The 18835-nt window shown below is 44.6% G+C and overlaps 1 protein-coding gene across 7 annotated transcripts in view; it reads right to left on the minus strand.

Moving 5' to 3' along the window:
* Positions 1-266: 266 nt before the first annotated feature.
* Positions 267-18835, minus strand: part of MPND (MPN domain containing) — a 719135-nt gene continuing 700566 nt past the window's right edge. For 6 of the 7 annotated variants that reach the window (XM_077475745.1, XM_077475740.1, XM_077475744.1 and 3 more), the window contains one exon: positions 267-2795. In XM_077475745.1, the coding sequence (XP_077331871.1) occupies positions 2709-2795 (87 nt within the window). In that variant the 3' untranslated portion in view covers positions 267-2708. Of the gene's footprint in view, positions 3755-18835 lie in introns of all 7 variants that reach the window. The other variant, XM_077475748.1, reaches the window with a different exon arrangement.

Here is an 18835-nt window from a genome sequence, read left to right on the forward strand (position 1 = left end):
GTATTATAAATACTCGTCATTTTGGTTCTAATAAATCAGTCCATGTTGAGCAGCTAAGCAAGTGTCGTCTTGTTTTGTGCTTGTGAGCGGTTGGAATATGTGATAACTATATTCAGAATTAGGAAGCGGTATACTGACGGAGTGTAGGGATCGGTTCCGTCACAGGTGGCTTGTGGTTATTGTGGGTTATTTGAAGATCAACACTGTTTGCACAAAGGAAGTAAATGTCCTTTTGAAAGGGCTACAGAAACAACACAAAAAAGAGCCAGGGTTTAAAAGTTTATTTACTAACATTGATGAAGATATTTGATCTTAAATGCACATACGTCATGGTTTATATTTGTATAACAAGACTGGTTAAATTTATGTCGTAATCTATAATTAGGTAGAGTGCAAAATTAATATCTTTGCATTTTTCTTATATTTATGAATATTACACCTATGGAATGACAGCTATAGGTGAGAGGTATAGGAAATCCAGCACAGAGCTTAATAACTATTGATAAGATTTATTTTTTTTATCATAAACATCAAAACAGTAAAAAATCTATTTATTTTCTTACATCAGGGGACACAGAGCTGTAGTACTTACTACATGGGTTATATCTGCTTATCAGGTGCTGGACACTGGCACGCCTCTTAAGGCGTGAACTTCCCCCATATAACCCCTCCCACTACTGGGAGTCCTCCGTATTTTCGGCAGTATCTAAGGTGTTGGGCATGTGTAAGGATGTGTGTACTGAGCTCCACGGGCAGTAATCCTTTGATGCGTCCTCCGATCAAGACAACCCTGGGATTTGAACTTGGTCCTGTCAGCTTTACAAAAGCAGCCTTTTCAACCTTTATGGGAGATTCCCTTGGTTCTGTTGACCAGAAAGATAGTATTTCTGGTTGCCATTTCTTCTGCCAGAAGAGTTTCTGAACTAGCGGCTCTATCTTGTAGGGAGCCATATCTGATTATGCATAAGGATAAGGTGGTTTTTACGCCCTCATCCTGAATTCCTGCCAAAGGTAGTGACAGGGCTTCACTTAAACCAAGATATTGTTCTTCCTTCATTCTTCCCAGAGCCTCAATCTAGGGAAGAGAGGTTGTTACATTCCATTGATGTAGTAAGGTCTGAGTGTATTTAAGGGCCACTGCTCAGGTTCGTAAGACAGATATTTTGTTTATTCTGCCGGATGGTGCAAAGAGAGGACAGGCAGCATCTAGATCCACTATTGCCAAGTGGATTTGTCAGGTCATTGTGCAAGCTTATGGTTTAAACAGGAAGATTCCTCCTTTTCATATTAAGGCACACTCTACCAGGGCGATCAGTACCTCCTGTGCGGTGTATCATCAGGCCTCTGCGGCTCAGATCTGTAAAGCCGTGACATGGTCTTCAGTTCATACATTTACCAGATTTTATCAAATCAATGTTAAGGATCAGGATTCTGCCTTTGGGTGCAGCGTACTGCAGGCTGCAGTATAAGTCCTCTGACTTCCTTTTTTTTTGTGTCTGCCCCCCTTCGGTTGCCATTGCTATGGGACATCCCATGTAGTAAGTACTACGGCTCCGGCTCTGTGTCCCCTGATGTAAGAAAAGAAAATAGGATTTTTAAAACAGCTTACCTGTAAAATCCTTTTCTTTGATGTACATCAGGGGACACAGAGGTCCCTCCCTTCTTCTTATACACTTATATTGCTTGGATACAAAACTGAGGACTCTCAGTAGTGGGAGTGGTTATATGGGGGAAGTTCACGCCTTAAGGGGTGTGCCAGTGTCCAGCACCTGATAAGCTGATATTAACCCCTGTTATGTTCTTCCTCTCAAAAATTCTAATTCTAATAATGTATCTACTCTTTATCTGAAATGGTGTCAACATATTTATAATGTACTTTCCTGTTAAACAGAATGATAACTCCATCATTCTTACGGCTTGAAAGTCTCTTGCAAAATAGCAATATCAACAGTTAGATCCTTAGATCTTAGATAGATATATAATTAAAAAAAAAAACACACTTCATCTGGATTTATATTTAGGATTTACCAGCCAGAAACAGAAAAGGACCCCTCATCTATGACCAGATTGAAGGCAATTTATTTTTAAAAATAAATGGAGGGTAAGTAGTTTAAGACATGAACATAATTGTATTGGCATAATGTAATTTCTAGGTCATCAACCTATGCAAAATAGCTTTGTTTAAGAAGTTTCTGCTGTTAATATATGGATGTCCTCTTCATTTTTAGCAGCACCCATAATTATGATTTTAAGCAGTCCTAACTTGCACTTGGAAGATTCACCTGCAGTTTGCTGAATGTCAGATTCACTTATTCATTATTAAACAGGCAGCCAAAGTGTTGTTGGCACAGGAAATTAAGGTAAATCTCCCAGTGGGCACATACTGTATACAGAAATTGTAGCATAACAGAGATATTTTGGTTTCACTTGGAAGGATTTCCTCTCAATACCTGTTCTGGGTAAAGAATGTTAGGGAAAATATCAATAGGGTCAAACAATGAAAAAACTGATAGACATTCCAACCCTTGTTCACTCTAATTACAACTTAAAAAAGGACGTAATCTTAATGTTTTCCTTATCCAAAGAAAGCTGATGGCAAAAACTGTATCAAGCAAGTGTTAGTACCAGTGTACCACATCGTTTGTGTACCACTCACAATTTGAAGGATTTTAAGAGTGTATTCTGAATGTTTCTTACTGAGGGGAGAGTCAACCCAGCTGTGACAGAAGTGAGTAAATCTGGTCAAGAACTGTCTCATATCCTGGTTCCTTAGGAGTTCGACTACCTAAAGATTCCTGCAAAATAAAACATGTTTTTAAGTTGTGGTAGTGTCCTAAGATATTTTTTTATTTGTTGACTTGTGTTCATGGGCAGCCCACTCTGCCCACAAATACAGTATAAATCTACCTAATCATGAATAAACAAATATATATGTTTTACATGCTTGCTTTACCCTATATTTATTACACCATTTAAGGAGTTTACAGGTAAGTCAAAATAAATTTTTTTCCAGAGACCCATGGCTCTGTTTAAGGCTGGATTCACACCTATGCATTTTTTTTGTGCTTTTTGCAGTTTGCAGATTTTCTCTACAGAACGTGTTCCATGGGAAACAATGTTAAATGGACTGCAGTGCAAATCTGCAAAATGCACAAAAACTGCATAGGTGTGAATCCAGCCTAAGGGGAGTACAAGACTCATTGCCCATGAAGTGGTAGTTACCATGCCCTGTTTACCATGTACAAACAAAATGTATCTGTCCACTTTTTCTTATACTTCATAACACTCCATGCTTTTGTTTGAAATAAGACAGTCAGGTCAGTGGTGGCTTCTTTGCAACAGGTAGGAACATTAAGATCTTACCATGAATTCTATTTTCCTTCTGCACCACTTCTTTCTGCCATGTACAAGAGATCACTACTTCCAGTAAGTGGTTTTCCATTTTAGATTGAAAATTGAGGCAGAAGTTTTGAGGCAACTTGTGGACTCTTCAGGTGCAGCAAAGACTCACATACGTATTTATATAAAAGTATACATTTATTCAAGACAAAGAATCATCATTAAAATGGTCCTATAGAGGGAAATATACAATACACAGTATCAGATCTCTGAAGAGGAACTAGATACTTGGACAGATGTCCACCCAGACAGGGGGACCATAGATCTTGTCCTATGTCATTTCAACGTTGACATGTTTTGCGGTGTGACTGCTTCTTCAGGAGTATACATCAGAGGATAATGTGTGTGAACATCTCTACAAAAAACATATAATAGACGATCAAATTAGGGAACATGCAACATATATGTATAGCATGGATTAGAACATGTACAGGGCCGAGATCAATTCTGCCATAGAAATTGGCCGATTCAAAATTTGGCTATCAATTCAGATAATATATAACACATAATCCCCAAGACATAAGCGCTCCCGTGTATGTTGGATAATAGGAGCTTACCAAGATTGGACCAATTCAAACCAACAAGGCGTCTGCAGGCCCCAAAGGGGCAATATCTTGGGCGAGTGTGGAAGCCAGGTCATAATATGCAAATTAGACATAGAATGTCAAGGATAAAGAATATACACAGTATATATGTATAATTAGATATAAATAAATTATACAGTTTATATGTAAAACAATCATCGCACACATATACCAATAAGATAAAAAGTTGCGGGGGGCGTGACCAGAAGCCGACCTGGAGGGACGCTTAGCCTAAGAGCTCCTGTCCAGCCCAGCACTGCACAGGCCAGAAACAGGGGCCACAGCCAGTATCCATGGGCCGCTCACGGACCACCCGCTCCACGTCAACTCGGGGGTCATCACAACCGCCTCCGGGCTATTTTATCCCGCCTGAAGACTCCCTGGACGGGAGTAGCAAGATGGCGCCGGCCGCTGCCACGCCACACCAGCCCTCTACACCGCCGCCGCTCTCCATTTCGAGCTCCCCGCGGCACGGCAGAGACACCTCTCACGAATCACCCGGACCGGCTGATACGCTCCAGGGGGTGAATCCTCAGTATGACACCCCCTATCCCCCCGGCTCCTCACCCGACCGTCCGGAAGACAAGGCCTCACCGCAGCCTCCGGGGAGTGCCAAGATGGCACCAGCCGCCACCGCCATGCACCCCAAGCCCTGCACGCCGCCACCTTATGGCTCCCGCGGCTCCCCAGGGCGGAACACCTCTCCCAGGCGCAGATCCCTGGACCCGGCCGACCTCCATTGGGGGGTACACCATCAGCGTGACCCCCCCTACTCACCCGGCCCACCATCTACCCATCCGGAGGACAGGGCCACGCTGCAGCCTCCGTAGCAGTACACACAGTGTACTGCAGCCTTCCCCAAACTGCTCCGAACATGCTCAGACCTGGGGGCCCTTGCTGCCAGCAGCCCCCCCCCAGATCCATCTGCGGGGCTGGAGGACTTTCCAGACCTGATGCACCCCAAACACCCCCGATGACATCTGCTTCGGCAGGGGGAAGGGGGCAGTTTTCTATGTGGCCGGGCCCCACTGCACCTAAGGCCCAAAGGCCCCATCGCTCCAGGGATCACAGCGAGTCCAGGGGGTGCACGCTCACACCCCCCTCTTATGCACAGATAGCACAAGCTCCGCCATCAACCCGAGGTAGGGACCCCCCGAAGCCACTGGTGATGTCCCCTCACGGTGAGGCCTGTTCTGAGCCTTGAGACCCCCGACCCTCTCCACCCCGCCTCCAGCACAGAGGCCCCCATGCTGCAGTCCCCCAAATGCCTCTTCCCCCTGCCCCTGCGACCCAAGACCAGAACGCAGGAATGGACTCTCATTGGCAAGCTTATTTACAAGCGATCCCAACTAAGGACGATTTCAAGCAACTTATTGCTGACGTGCAAGCCACATGCCGAGCTGAAATCCAATCTTTACATGCCGGCCTCAAGCACCTAGCAGACCGGGTGGAAATGGTGGAAGAAGAGTTACAAGACACAAAGCTGACAGTTCACCAGACCCAAATGCAGGGATCAGGCCACTGCCTCATGCTCCGGGAACTGCAGTGCCACGCCACCTCCACCGCCGGTGGTCTGGCAGAAGGTCCCCCCCACTAAACGATCCAGGGGTCCTGAGCACCCGCGCAGACCCCCCAAACACAGAATGGGATGACCTCTCTTGAGGAGCCATGCAGAACACTGCTTTTTCTACCCTCCCAACCCGACAATGATGGCAACGAATCTGCCCCCCGAGCTCCCAAGAGCACCACTACGCTCTTTTTCCCTTTTTGTCTTGTTTTTTTTTCTCTTTTTCTATTGAGCCCCCCGTTGGTCTACAGCCTAACCACCCCTGCTACACGAACTGGGCTGGCCCTGGACTCTCTTCGGACAGACCGGTTTCTGAGTTACCCCCCCCCCCCCCGTGGTTAGCCACTTGATAGTTCCCTTTCTCCCCCTCCTTTTTTCCCCTTTGGGTTTTTTTTGTCAGTCGTTTTTGCATTCTTATTTGGACTCTTGTTTCTCCGGATCTCCCTGCCTGGGACCTCCCTCCCCAGATTTTTTACCCCTTTTTTTGGGGGAGATTGGGGGAGCCCAGCCGGGGAGCCCAATTGGAACTTGGCCTCTCGGTCCCTGTAGGCCAGACTGTAAATGTTATTATTTAATTGTGCATGTATTCTAACTCTTTTTCTTTACTCTAGGCTTCTCCCTCCTTCTGCTCTACGACCCTCCTTATCTGGCACGCGGCCTGACTTCCTCCCCGGATGCCGCGCTTCCTGGTCACACACTGCTACTACTGGACTCAGCTAAGTATGCTTTCTACCTACTCCCCATATGACAATGGCTAAGGTACTGTCACTAAACGTCCACGGGCTTAACACCAACGAAAAAAGACGTCTGGTGCTCCGGGAATTTCGGCGGTCATGGGCCGATATCATTATCATTCAGGAAACACATTTTAACAAGGGGGACTGCTTTGGATTCGCATCCAGTCACTACCCACAGGCCTACCAGGCTTTTAACCCACGTAAGAGAGCAGGGGTCGCTATCCTTTTTAAAAAAGGGGCCCCTTTTACGTGCTCCAGCGTATATATCGACCCACTTGGCCACTTCGTCATTCTTCGAGGCACCTGGCAAGCGCAGGCCATTACCCTGTGTGTCCTGTACGCTCCAAACACACGCCAACATAGTTTTCTGGCTAAGGTTCTTACCCGGCTATCCAGCACGCACTCAGTCCTTCTTGTGCTAGGAGGAGACTTTAATCTATCCCACTCTGCTATCTATGATCACCTGGCAGCGATCCCTCAAGCCCCACAGGCACGGGCCCTCAGGGACTCCAAACTCTTCCGCCAGCTTACTAGGAGACACGGTCTTTTTGACGCTTGGAGGGCCATTCATCCGACTGACCGCCAATATACTTTCTACTCTGCCCCCCACCAAACCCACTCCCATATCGATTACTTTTTTGTAAACAACAACGCACTACGTATCGTTGAATCGGCGCAGATTCTCCCCATCTCATGGTCGGATCATGCCTCAGTCACAATGTCGCTGAACCTAGGTACTCCTATACGATGGCCATGTAACTGGCGGCTTAACAACTTCCTTCTACAGCACCCCCCATCCAAAATTGAACTAGAATATACACTGGAACACTACTTTAGGGAAAACGACACCCCTGACGTCTCGCTCCAGACCTTATGGTCGGCCCATAAGGCTGTCCTCTGGGGCCGCTGTATTGCCTTTTCTTCGGCTACGAAGAAAGATGCCGGGACAGCTGAACAAATAGCTTCCAAAAAACTGAAGTCCCTGGAGGCAAGACTCCAAGACTCCCCTTCGGTTCCACTCCTACGACAGATCGTTCGTATACGGGCAACACTGCGGGACCTGGCCATGGGCCAGGTATAAAAAGCCCTGGTCCGCTTAAAACAGGTGTATTACGATAAGGGCAACAAAGCACAGTCACTCCTGGCCCGTAAACTGGTGGAACGAGCGCATATGTCTGCGCCCCACCAGATTAAGGACAGACGAGGTGTTCTTTTGACCCATCCCCAGGAAATTGTAAACGCCTTTTCTGACTATTACACAGATCTCTATAATAAAGCCGAGATACCGCATAATCCCCCGTCGCCCGACCTGACGGACCGTATTACTCACTACTTAGAGTGCGTGAAACTGCTCCGACTGCAGACGGAAGACTTATTAGGTCTTAATGCCTCCCTTACAGCAGAGGAATTGGAGGAGACGGTGAAAGGCCTGCCCGCCCATAAGTCCCCTGGACCGGACGGACTACCGTATGAATATTACAAGACCTTCCTTCCCCTACATGACTAAACTGCCCTCACATGACTAAACTATACAACACCTTTCTCCATCAAACTCCGGTCCCTAACGACATGCAAAGATCCTTTATATCCCTGATCCTGAAGCCGGACAAAGACCCGGCGCTATGCGCCAGCTACAGACCCATAGCCCTGCTTGACTCTGACTTGAAAATATTCACTAAAATTCTCTCGAATAGATTGAATGCCCTCCTCCCCACTTTAATTCATAAGGACCAGGTGGGTTTTGTCCCTTTGCGTCAGGCGGGGGACAATACTCAGAAAGTCATTGATTTAATTGACGTGGCCAATAGGGAAGGCATGAAATTGGTACTCTTAAGTCTCGACACCAAGAAGGCGTTCGATCGCCTGAGCTGGCCCTTTATGATAGCCACAATGCGGCATTTGTGCTTTAGGGGACCCTTCCTGCAGGCAGTAATAAATCTCTATACTGATCCTAAGTCTCAAGTTAAAACCCTGTTTGCTACTTCACCTGTAAGCCGGGTGACTAATGGCACCTGCCAGGGCTGCCCCCTCTCCCCTTTGCTCTTTGCACTGTGCGTAGAGCCACTGGTGACGGCCATTAGGGGCAACCCAGATATTAGGGGGGTGTCGGTGAGAGGCGAGGAATTTAAGGTGTCCCTGTTTGCGGACGATATCATCCTGACACTGACCCACCCCAGGATTTCCCTGCCCAACCTTCATGCAGAGTTGGATGCCTATGGAGCACTATCAGGGTACAAGATAAATGCAACAAAAGAGGTTGGAGGCTGGACACCTGCAGTCCGCCTTCCCTTACAGATGGGAATCCGCCTGTATTAAATACTTGGGTGTTTATATTACTCCCTCCTATAGCACTTTATACCACGCCAACTTCCCACCCTTGTACAGCTCGATAAGAGCCCTTCTCCAAAAATGGAAGCCCCACCAGATCTCTCTCCTAGGCCGGATCGCATCTATTAAGATGGTTATCCTGCCGAAGCTCCTCTATCTCTTTCAAACTCTACCCATTCCCGTCCCTTATGCCCACTTACGGAAACTCCAAGGGGACGCGTTGAGATATGTCTGGAACTATCGGAAACATAGAATACCAAGCTCTGTTATGAGCGCGTCCCGGCCGATGGGGGCTTGGCATTCCCGAATCTAGTGAAATATTATCAGGCATCCCAATTACGGGGGCTGCTCTCGTGGTTTCCCCAGCGGTCCTATAATAAATGGTCGCAAATTGAGAAAATATGGCTGGCCCCAATTCACCCCAACAGCCTCATATGGAACATGCACGTGACGGTGCCTCCCAACCGATTGTTGGGACTGATGTCCCACCTTTGGCAGCTCTGGCGCAAGTTATCTAGCCCTGGGCTACTGCAATCAAAATGTTCGGTCATGAATTTGTTTCTTTACAACCCCGAGATCCCAGCTAGCCTCACTCACCAGATGTCTTGGCCTTGGGCCTCTAGAAATCTGTTCCACTTCGGCCACTTGGTACATCCTATAACCCGTAGGCTGCTGACGTTCCTGGAGCTCCAGACCAAATTTGACCTACCAATCCGGATCCTCTTTAGCTACCTCCTGATTAGACACTTTGCCCAGACTATAGCCCCTACCCTGCAATTCTCTCCTCCGACTCAGTTTGAACGGATAATACTTGAAGGACGTAATCATAGGGGTCTCATATCTGACATATACCAGCTTCTTAATGCAATCCCAATGGACATGAAGGGCAAACACGCGTACATGTTGAGGTGGGAGAGGGAGCTGGGGGAGGTACTCCCGATGGAGGCGTGGCAGACAGTCTGGAGGCAGGCAGCCAAAAGCTCTATATGCACTCTCTATAAAGAAAATTCTTATAAGATCCTCTATTTTTGGTATCAGACCCCGGACCTCCTCCATAAAATATACCCTTCCACCTCCGACCGGTGTTGGCGATGCCAGCGTGAAAGAGGCTCTCTCTTCCACATCTACTGGACGTGCCCCCTAATAATTTCCTACTGGACTTCCAGCAATTACTGATTCACCTCTTTGACATACCTATACCCTTCACGCCACAATTTTTCCTGCTTGGCTTATCTCACCCGAAGGTGGCCAAGCCGTGCAGGAAATTACTCCGGCACATAGAGCCGCCCGCTGTCTGATAGACCTAAATTGGAAAAAAAATACACCCCCATCCCAAGAGGACCTGTACACCAGAATTAAAGATGTTGAACTGATGGAAAAATTGACGGCTAGGATGAGGGACAAGATGGACGAGCACGGTGTGATCTGGGAGCGCTGGCATCTTCGGGAGGACACAAGGTGAGCTGGCCTGGGGGCCGAGATGCTAATCTACCCACCCTTCAAATCTTTTACTCCCTCCCCCTCTTCTCTTCCCCCTCCCTTTTTCTTCTCTCTCTTCTACTTCCCCACTCCTCTCTTCTTCTTCTCTTGCTACTCCTTTTTATTACTAACTCCATGAGCTACGATTTAGTACTCTGTATTTCCTGCCGATTGCTTCGGTAGAGCCAAGTGTGCCAGTGATTGTTGATATCTTTCTCTTAAACTGGCCACAGTGGATCCTACATTTGACAGTTCCATTTTGTACGTTTAATAAAAAAACGTTAATTGAAAAAAAAAAGATAAAAAGTTGCAAGCTGAACACCCAAAGGAGCAACACACAAATACCTCAATAGAAAAATAAAATACAAAAATGGTGCAGCGCAAGAAAAGTCCAATAATGATCACATATTATTGTGTAGCAGCAAAGAATATGTAGGAAGAAACACCACATAGTGAGGAAACTCTTCTCTTGTGTGTAACCAATCCTTCCACCAGTATTAATATATTCTTACCAGCTGGGATGGACCACTGAGTACTCAAATGGTCAAACAGGCAGATTCACACATGTGGTATGCAGGAACCAAACTGCTACACTTCCTAGGCATGGACAAGGCAGTCTCCAATTATGATCCTCCAGAAGCCGCAATCATCAGCTATGACCAACTTCAGGTATATGCATTCATATATAGCGATAATATAAATCCAGATGTAGATATGCAGAAAATGGCTCCAATATAAAGAAAGCCCCAGCCGGAGAAATTAAAAAAGATATTAAAATAAAAAACGATCTAAGTGTAGCAAAATCAGAGATCGTTTTATTTAAATTCAATAAAAAATTCAATAAAGTTTAAAATTGACAGTAATAACAGTCAAACATTAATACATGCTGTGTACAATGTCCGTATAGTTATAACTTCAACCCCACAAGATGCCACTGTGGCGGCATAAACAGCATAAAACAGCAAGGCACACTGCAAAGACTCCGTCAGCGGTGGGTGGAGCTATGAATTCAGGATGATCCTTGAATATTCAATAGAAAAAATTTGAGAAAATTATTGTTAAACATTGGGACATCCTTAAGAAAGACAGTATCCTGGGTCCAGTTTTACCATCTCTTCCGAAGTTTATTTATAAAAAAAGCTCCTACATTGAGGGATATACTGGCCCCCCAGTGTAGTTGACCCTCCTGTAACTAAGGAAAATAGGATTTTATGTTTTTTTACGTGTGTGGTAAAATGCCCTCTGTGTAAACACAACAATAAGAGACGGAAGAAGTTTACGGCCTCAACCACGGGGAGAACCTATCCAATTAAAAACCTCATAACGTGTAACACCGAGGGAATTTATGTGCTCGAATGCGATTGCGAGCTCCAATATATAGGGAGAACTTCCAAGCCCCTTGGAGCACGTTAACAATATTAAAAAGGGTCTACGTTCCCATAATGTGTCTAAACATTTAAGGTATGTCCATAATAGGGACCCCCGGATGTCTTAAATTTTGGGGTGTGGAAAAAGTTAAGAAGCACTGGAGGGGGGGGGGGGGGGGTAATCTTTATTCGTGTTTTAAGTCAGCGTGAATCTTTCTGGATTCATGAGGTTCGTACCCCTAGAGCGGGGATATGCAATTAGTGGACCTCCAGCTGTTGCAAAACTACAAGTCCCATCATGCCTCTGCCTCTGGGTGTCATGCTTGTGGCTGTCAGAGTCTTGCTATGCCTCATGGGACTTGTAGTTCTGCAACAGCTGGAGGTCCGCTAACTGCATATCCCTGCCCTAGAGGATTAAATGTTGATTTTGATTTGAATTGTTTTATTTCTGATAAGTAGTTTAATTTATTTATTTATTATTTTATTTTATTGTATGTGATTTATGCTAAAAAAAAAAAAAGTTCAGCAAATAGACTGCAGGTGTAATGTCCAAAATAATTTTTTAAATAAATTCATAATTTTTTTAATATATTAATATTTTACATAATAATATTTTCATTCTTTATATCATTTACTTTACAGCGGGGGTTTTTATACTAAGCCATTGATGCTATTATTGCCCGTTTTGTTCCGTTATGAATTCATATGAATGAAGCAGTGTATTTTATTTAATTTTACAGTGGCGTTTCCGGTCGCCGCCGTCACATACCATCAGGCTCTCCATGGTAATCAAATTGTTATTTATACACGAAGGGTGATGCCGATAGCTCCACCCACCGCTGACTAAGTCCCAATCGGACGTAACATACGTATGGGGGGGGTACCTGCAGACGTCACCCTCTGTCTAGCCTTTGCAGTGTGCCTTGCTGTTTATGCCGCCACAGTGGCATCTTGTGGCGGTTGAAGTTATAACTATACGGACATTGTACACAGCATATGTATTCATTTTGGACTGTTATTACTATCAATTTTAAACTTTATTGAATTTTTAATTTAATTTAAATAAAGCGATCTCTGATTTTGCTACATTTAGATCGTTTTTTATTTAATATTTTTTTGAATTCCTCTGGCTGGGGCTTTCTTTATATTGGAGCCATTTTCTGCATATCTACATCTGGATTGATATTATCGATATATGAATGCATATACCTGAAGTTGGTCATAGCTGATAATTGAGGCTTCTGGAGGATCGTAATTGGAGGCTGCCTTGTCCATGACTAGGAAGCGTAGCAGTTTGGTTTCTGCATACCACATGTGTGAATCTGCCTGTTTGACCATTTGAGTACTCAGTGGTCCATCCCAGCTGGTAAGAATATATTAATACTGGTGGAAGGATTGGTTACACACAAGAGAAGAGTTTCCTCACTACGTGTTTTTTCTTCCTACATATTCCTTGCTGCTACACAATAATATGTGATCATTATTGGACTTTACTTGCACTGCACCATTTTTGTATTGTATAGTATATATGTATAATTATATATTATAGAAGGGACCGCCAGTATGATATACTGGCTGTTCAGAAGTGAGTGTGCTCGCTTAAGTCACGCTCATATAGTGTATACTGTACATAGAACACAATCTGATATAGATCTATGTCTAGGTCTAAGCATACACACACCTCTATAAGTCATAATTGATACACACCTGTTAGATGTTTAACCACTTCAGCCTCGGACCAATAAATACCTTAAGGACCAGAGGTGTTTTTGCAATTTCGCACTGCGCTGCTTTAACTGGTAATTGCGCGGTCATGCAATATTGCACCCAAACGAAATTTGCGTCCTTTTCTTCCCACAAATAGAGCTTTCTTTTGATGGTATTTGATTGCCTCTGCGATTTTTATTTTTTGCGATATAAATGGAAAAAGAGCGAAAATTTTGAAAAAAAATGATATTTTCTTCTTTTTGTTATAAGAAAAATCGAATAAACTAAATTTTAGTCATACATTGAGGGCAAAATTTATTCAGCCACATGTCTTTAGTAAAAAAAATGTCAATAAGCGTATATTTTTTGGTTTGCGCAAAAGTTATAGCGTCTACAAACTAGAGTACATTTTCTGGAATTTACACAGCTTTTAATTTATGACTGCCTATCTCATTTCTTGAGGTGCTAAAATGGCAGGGCAGTACAAACCCCCCCCAAATGACCCCATTTTGGAAAGTAGACACCCCAAGGAAACTGCTGATGGGTATGTTGAGCCCATTGAATATTTATTTTTTTTGTCCTAAGGGATTGAATAATGACAAAAAAAAAAAAAAAAAAAATGTACAAAAAGTTGTCACTAAATGATATATTGCTCACACATGCCATGGTTATATGTGGAATTGCACCCCAAAATATATTCCGCTACTTCTCCCGAGTACGGGGATACCACATGTGTGGGACTTTTTGGGAGTCTAGTCGCGCACGGCATCCCGAAAACCAATCACCACCTTCAGGATTTCTAAGGGTGCAAATTTTTGATTTCACCCCTCACTACCTATCACAGTTTCGAAGGCCATAAAAAGCCAAAATAGCACAAAACCCCCCAAAATGACCCCATTTTGGAAAGTAGACACCCCAAGCTATTTACTGAGAGGCATGTTGAGTCCATGGAATATTTTATATTTTGCCACAAGTTGCGGGAATATTACAAACTTTTTTTTTTTTGCACAAAGTTGTCACTAAATGATATATTGCTCACACATGCTATGGGCATATGTGAAATGACACCCCAAAATACATTCTGCTGCTTCTCCTGAGTACAGGGATACCACATGTGTGGGACTTTTTGGGAGCCTAGCCGCGTACGGGACCCCAAAATCCAAGCACCGCCTTCAGGATTTCTAAGGGCATAATTTTTTTATTTTACTCCTCACTACCTATCACTACCTATCACAGTTTTGACGGCCATAAAATGCCAAGATGGCACAAAACCCCCCCAAATGACCCCATTTTGGAAAGTAGACACCCCAAGGAAACTGCTGATGGGTATGTTGAGCCCATTGAATATTTATTTTTTTTGTCCTAAGGGATTGAATAATGACTAAAAAAAAAAAAAAAAAAAAAATGTACAAAAAGTTGTCACTAAATGATATATTGCTCACACATGCCATGGTTATATGTGGAATTGCACCCCAAAATATATTCCGCTACTTCTCCCGAGTACGGGGATACCACATGTGGGGACTTTTTGGGAGTCTAGTCGCGCACGGCATCCCGAAAACCAATCACCACCTTCAGGATTTCTAAGGGTGCAAATTTTTGATTTCACCCCTCACTACCTATCACAGTTTCGAAGGCCATAAAAAGCCAAAATAGCACAAAACCCCCCAAAATGACCCCATTTTGGAAAGTAGACACCCCAAGCTATTTGCTGAGAGGCATGTTGAGTCCATGGAATATTTTATATTTTGCCACAAGTTGCGGGAATATTACAAACTTTTTTTTTTTTGCACAAAGTTGTCACTAAATGATATATTGCTCACACATGCTATGGGCATATGTGAAATGACACCCCAAAATACATTCTGCTGCTTCTCCTGAGTACAGGGATACCACATGTGTGGGACTTTTTGGGAGCCTAGCCGCGTACGGGACCCCAAAATCCAAGCACCGCCTTCAGGATTTCTAAGGGCATAATTTTTTTATTTTACTCCTCACTACCTATCACAGTTTTGACGGCCATAAAATGCCAAGATGGCACAAAACCCCCCCAAATGACCCCATTTTGGAAAGTAGACACCCCAAGCTATTTGCCGAGGGCCATCTTGACACTATTGAATATTTTTTTTTTTGTCCCAAGGGATTGAATAATGACAAAAAAAAATGTACAAAAAGTTGTCACTAAATGATATATTGCTCACACATGCCATGGTTATATGTGGAATTGCACCCCAAAATATATTCAGCTACTTCTCCCGAGTATGGGGATACCACATGTGTGGGACTTTTTGGGAGTCTAGTCGCGTACGGCACCCCGAAAACCAATCACCACCTTCAGGATTTCTAAGGGTGCAAAGGCCATAAAATGCCAAAATAGCACAAAACCCCCCCAAATTACCCCATTTTGGAAAGTAGACACCCCAAGCTATTTACTGAGAGTCATGTTGTCTGAACGAAAAAAAAGAGATTGATCGGTGGGTATGCCCACCATTAGATACCTCCCTTCATCCACCCACTTCTAATGATGGACATACATGCACCATTTATATATGCCGAAGCATGGGGGCATCCTCCCGCAAAAAAGTTATGCCGCGTACATATGTTCAAACTTTTCCATGGGCAAGCCCCCTGTCGGAATTTTGACCGTATGTACGCGGCATTAGGAGCAAAATCGCTCCTCCACCCCTTATGCCCCCATGCTTCGGCATATATGCTCTTTTTTAACTGTGGTGGTGAAATCACCGCCTACAGCACTGGAGTCACGGCTTTATGTATCGTGGGAGCAAACGCTGTTGCTGTCAAGATAAATAAATCCGCGCTGCAGCTGAATGGCGTACCTGCTAAGCAAATTATGGTTAACGTTAAAACAAAGTAACATCCCAGTAAAACCTTACCATACCATACCTGCAAAGCAATTGCCAAAAAAAAACTGTAAAAAATAAAACATTTTTTAACACAACCTGTGCCTAAAATATATATATGCCGAAGCATGGGGGCATCCTCCCGCAAAAAAGTTATGCTGCGTACATACGTTCAAACTTTTCCACGGGCAAGCCCTCCGTCGGAATTTTGACCGTATGTACGCGGCATTAGGAGCAAAATCGCTCCTCCACCCCTTATGCCCCCATGCTTCGGCATATATGCTCTTTTTTAACTGTGGTGGTGAAATCACCCCCGACAGTGCTGGAGTCGCGGCTTTATGTATCGTGGGAGCAAACGCTGTTGCTGTCAAGATAAATAAATCCACGCTGCAGCTGAATGGCGTACCTGAAAACATAAAAAATGGTTAACAATAACACAGTAAACAGTAAAGTATAAAAAATTTGAGAGAAGAGAGAGAGAGAGAGAGAGAGAGAGAGAGAGAGAGAGAGAGAACAATAAAACGACAACTATTTTTGGTTTTTATATTTTATATTTTTTTTGGTTTTTATATTTTATACTTTTTTTGGTTTTTTTATTTTACTTTTTTTTTTTTTTTATACACTTTTTTTTGAACTGTAAACTGTAACTGTAACGGTTCGGGTCTCTCAAAATGTAATGGCATCTTGGGAGACTCTGTGTTAGTGTGCCTAGGCTGTGAAATGCTGTACCCTACGCTAATACTTCACTAGTTCATGGTAGCGTTCAAAACACTCACCCTGACAAAGACCAGGATTGCCAGGACAGCGTGGACAATAAGAACGGGTGTCACGCCTATATCCGCGCTTGCTACAGACACGACATCTTTTTTGGGGGGCTCGTTGGGTAGGGGTACTCGGGAGGACATAAGAATAATGCCTCTCATGCAGCCGGCTTACTGCATTTGGTTGGGAATGGTGAGGTACAGAACCGTCTGGAAACAGAAGCTCTGTGACAACCTCTCTTTGAAAGAAAAGAAAGGTTAATGTTCCGCCTGAAGTTTTGTATAGCACAAAAGCATTCAGCAAAGCCAATTGAAATAAGTAAGCAGACACTTTTTTGTACCAGCGTCTGGTCTTACGGGAAGTTAGATACGGCGCCAACATCTGGTCATTGAGGTCCACCCCTCCCATATTTTTGTTATATTCGTGGACACAGAGGGGTTTCTCCACAATACCAGTCGCCGTAGGAATTTGGACCGTCGTGTCTGCATGAAGGGAGGTAAGAACGAAAACATTCTTATTATGCCTCCACTTCATAGCGAGCAAATTATTACACCGATAGCAGGCTCTCTCCCCCAGCCTAAGACGGGAATCTACAAGCCGCTGGGGAAAGCCCCGGCGATTAGGTCGCACGGTGCCACATGCTCCAATCTGATTATCAAATAAATGACTAAACAGTGGCACGCTGGTGTAATAGTTGTCCACGTACAAGTGGTACCCCTTTCCGAATAAGGGTGACACCAATTTCCACACTATCTTGCCAGCGCTTCCTATGTAATCAGGGCAGTTCTCCGGCTCTACGTAACTATCTTTACCCTCATAAACCATAAAGCTCCATGCATAGCCTGTGGCCCTGTCACAGCACTTATAGAGCTTGACCCCGTACCTGGTACGCTTGTTGGGAATGTACTGTTTGAATGACAAGCGACCAGTAAACTTAACCAGGGACTCATCAACGCAGACAACTTTTTGGGGAGTAAACAAGTCTGCAAAACGTTGGTTGAAGTGGTTTATGAGGGGCCGAATTTTGTAGAGCCGATCGTATTCAGGGTCTCCACGTGGACGACAAAGTTCATTGTCACTGAAGTGCAAGAACCGCAAGATCTGCTCGTATCGTTTCCTGGACATGGAGTTAGAGAACACGGGCATGTGGTCAGCCGGATGCGTGGACCAATAAGCCCGCATCCGCATAAATTTATGTGTGCCCATGTTGAGGGAAAGGCCCAAAAACGTCTTAAATTCGGAAACCGTAACTGGTTTCCAATCTCTGGCAAGAGACGGCAACTGGGGATTAGCGGCGATGCGTTGACCAGCATATAAATTGGTTTGGTCCACAATGGATCTATAGAGATCTTCCGTGAGATACAGAGAATAAAAATCGAGTGGCGTAAAATCATCTGTATCCACCTGAATACCGGGTTGGGCAGTGAATGGGGGAAGTACGGGTTCTGCAGAAGTGGTGGGCACCCAATTGGGATAGGCGAATTCTGCAGGAAGGGCACTATGGGTACGACGGGCCTGTCTTTGTCTTCTTCTTCTTGGTGGCAGCGGGACACTACTTGTGCTTGCCACCTCGCCAGCTTGAACTGCACTTATGGGACTCGCCACGTCACCACGTGATACTGCAGTGCTGGATGTACCTCCAGGGTGTACTAGGCCGCTGGTGCTTGCCAGTTCACCAAAAGGATGAGCGGCGCTAGTACTGGCTCTATACTCCATACGAGGGACTTGCGGTTCCTGCACCTCAACAACATCAGAAAATCGGGGTCGGGTACGCCTGACAATAGCAGGGACCTCTTCTTCGTCGTCAGAGCTATCTGACATGGAGGCGCTGTCCTCTACAGGTTCGTATTCTGAGCCTGAATCTGACAGATCAGTGTCTTCCTCTTCACTATCTGTCATGCTCAGAAACGTGTAGGCCTCTTCACTAGTGTACCTTCGCTTTGCCATTTTGGGCTCTAAATTTAGGGGTACAGTAGTGAGACTCACAGGTAAAAAAGCACCTAGCCTGTCAGCGACTGTATAAAAACGCTACCAAAAAAACTGC

The sequence above is a fragment of the Lithobates pipiens genome, unplaced genomic scaffold (genome assembly GCF_037356315.1).
Source record: "Lithobates pipiens isolate NorthernLeopardFrog02 unplaced genomic scaffold, aLitPip1_a1.2 Scaffold_13, whole genome shotgun sequence".
Lineage (NCBI taxonomy): Eukaryota > Metazoa > Chordata > Amphibia > Anura > Ranidae > Lithobates > Lithobates pipiens.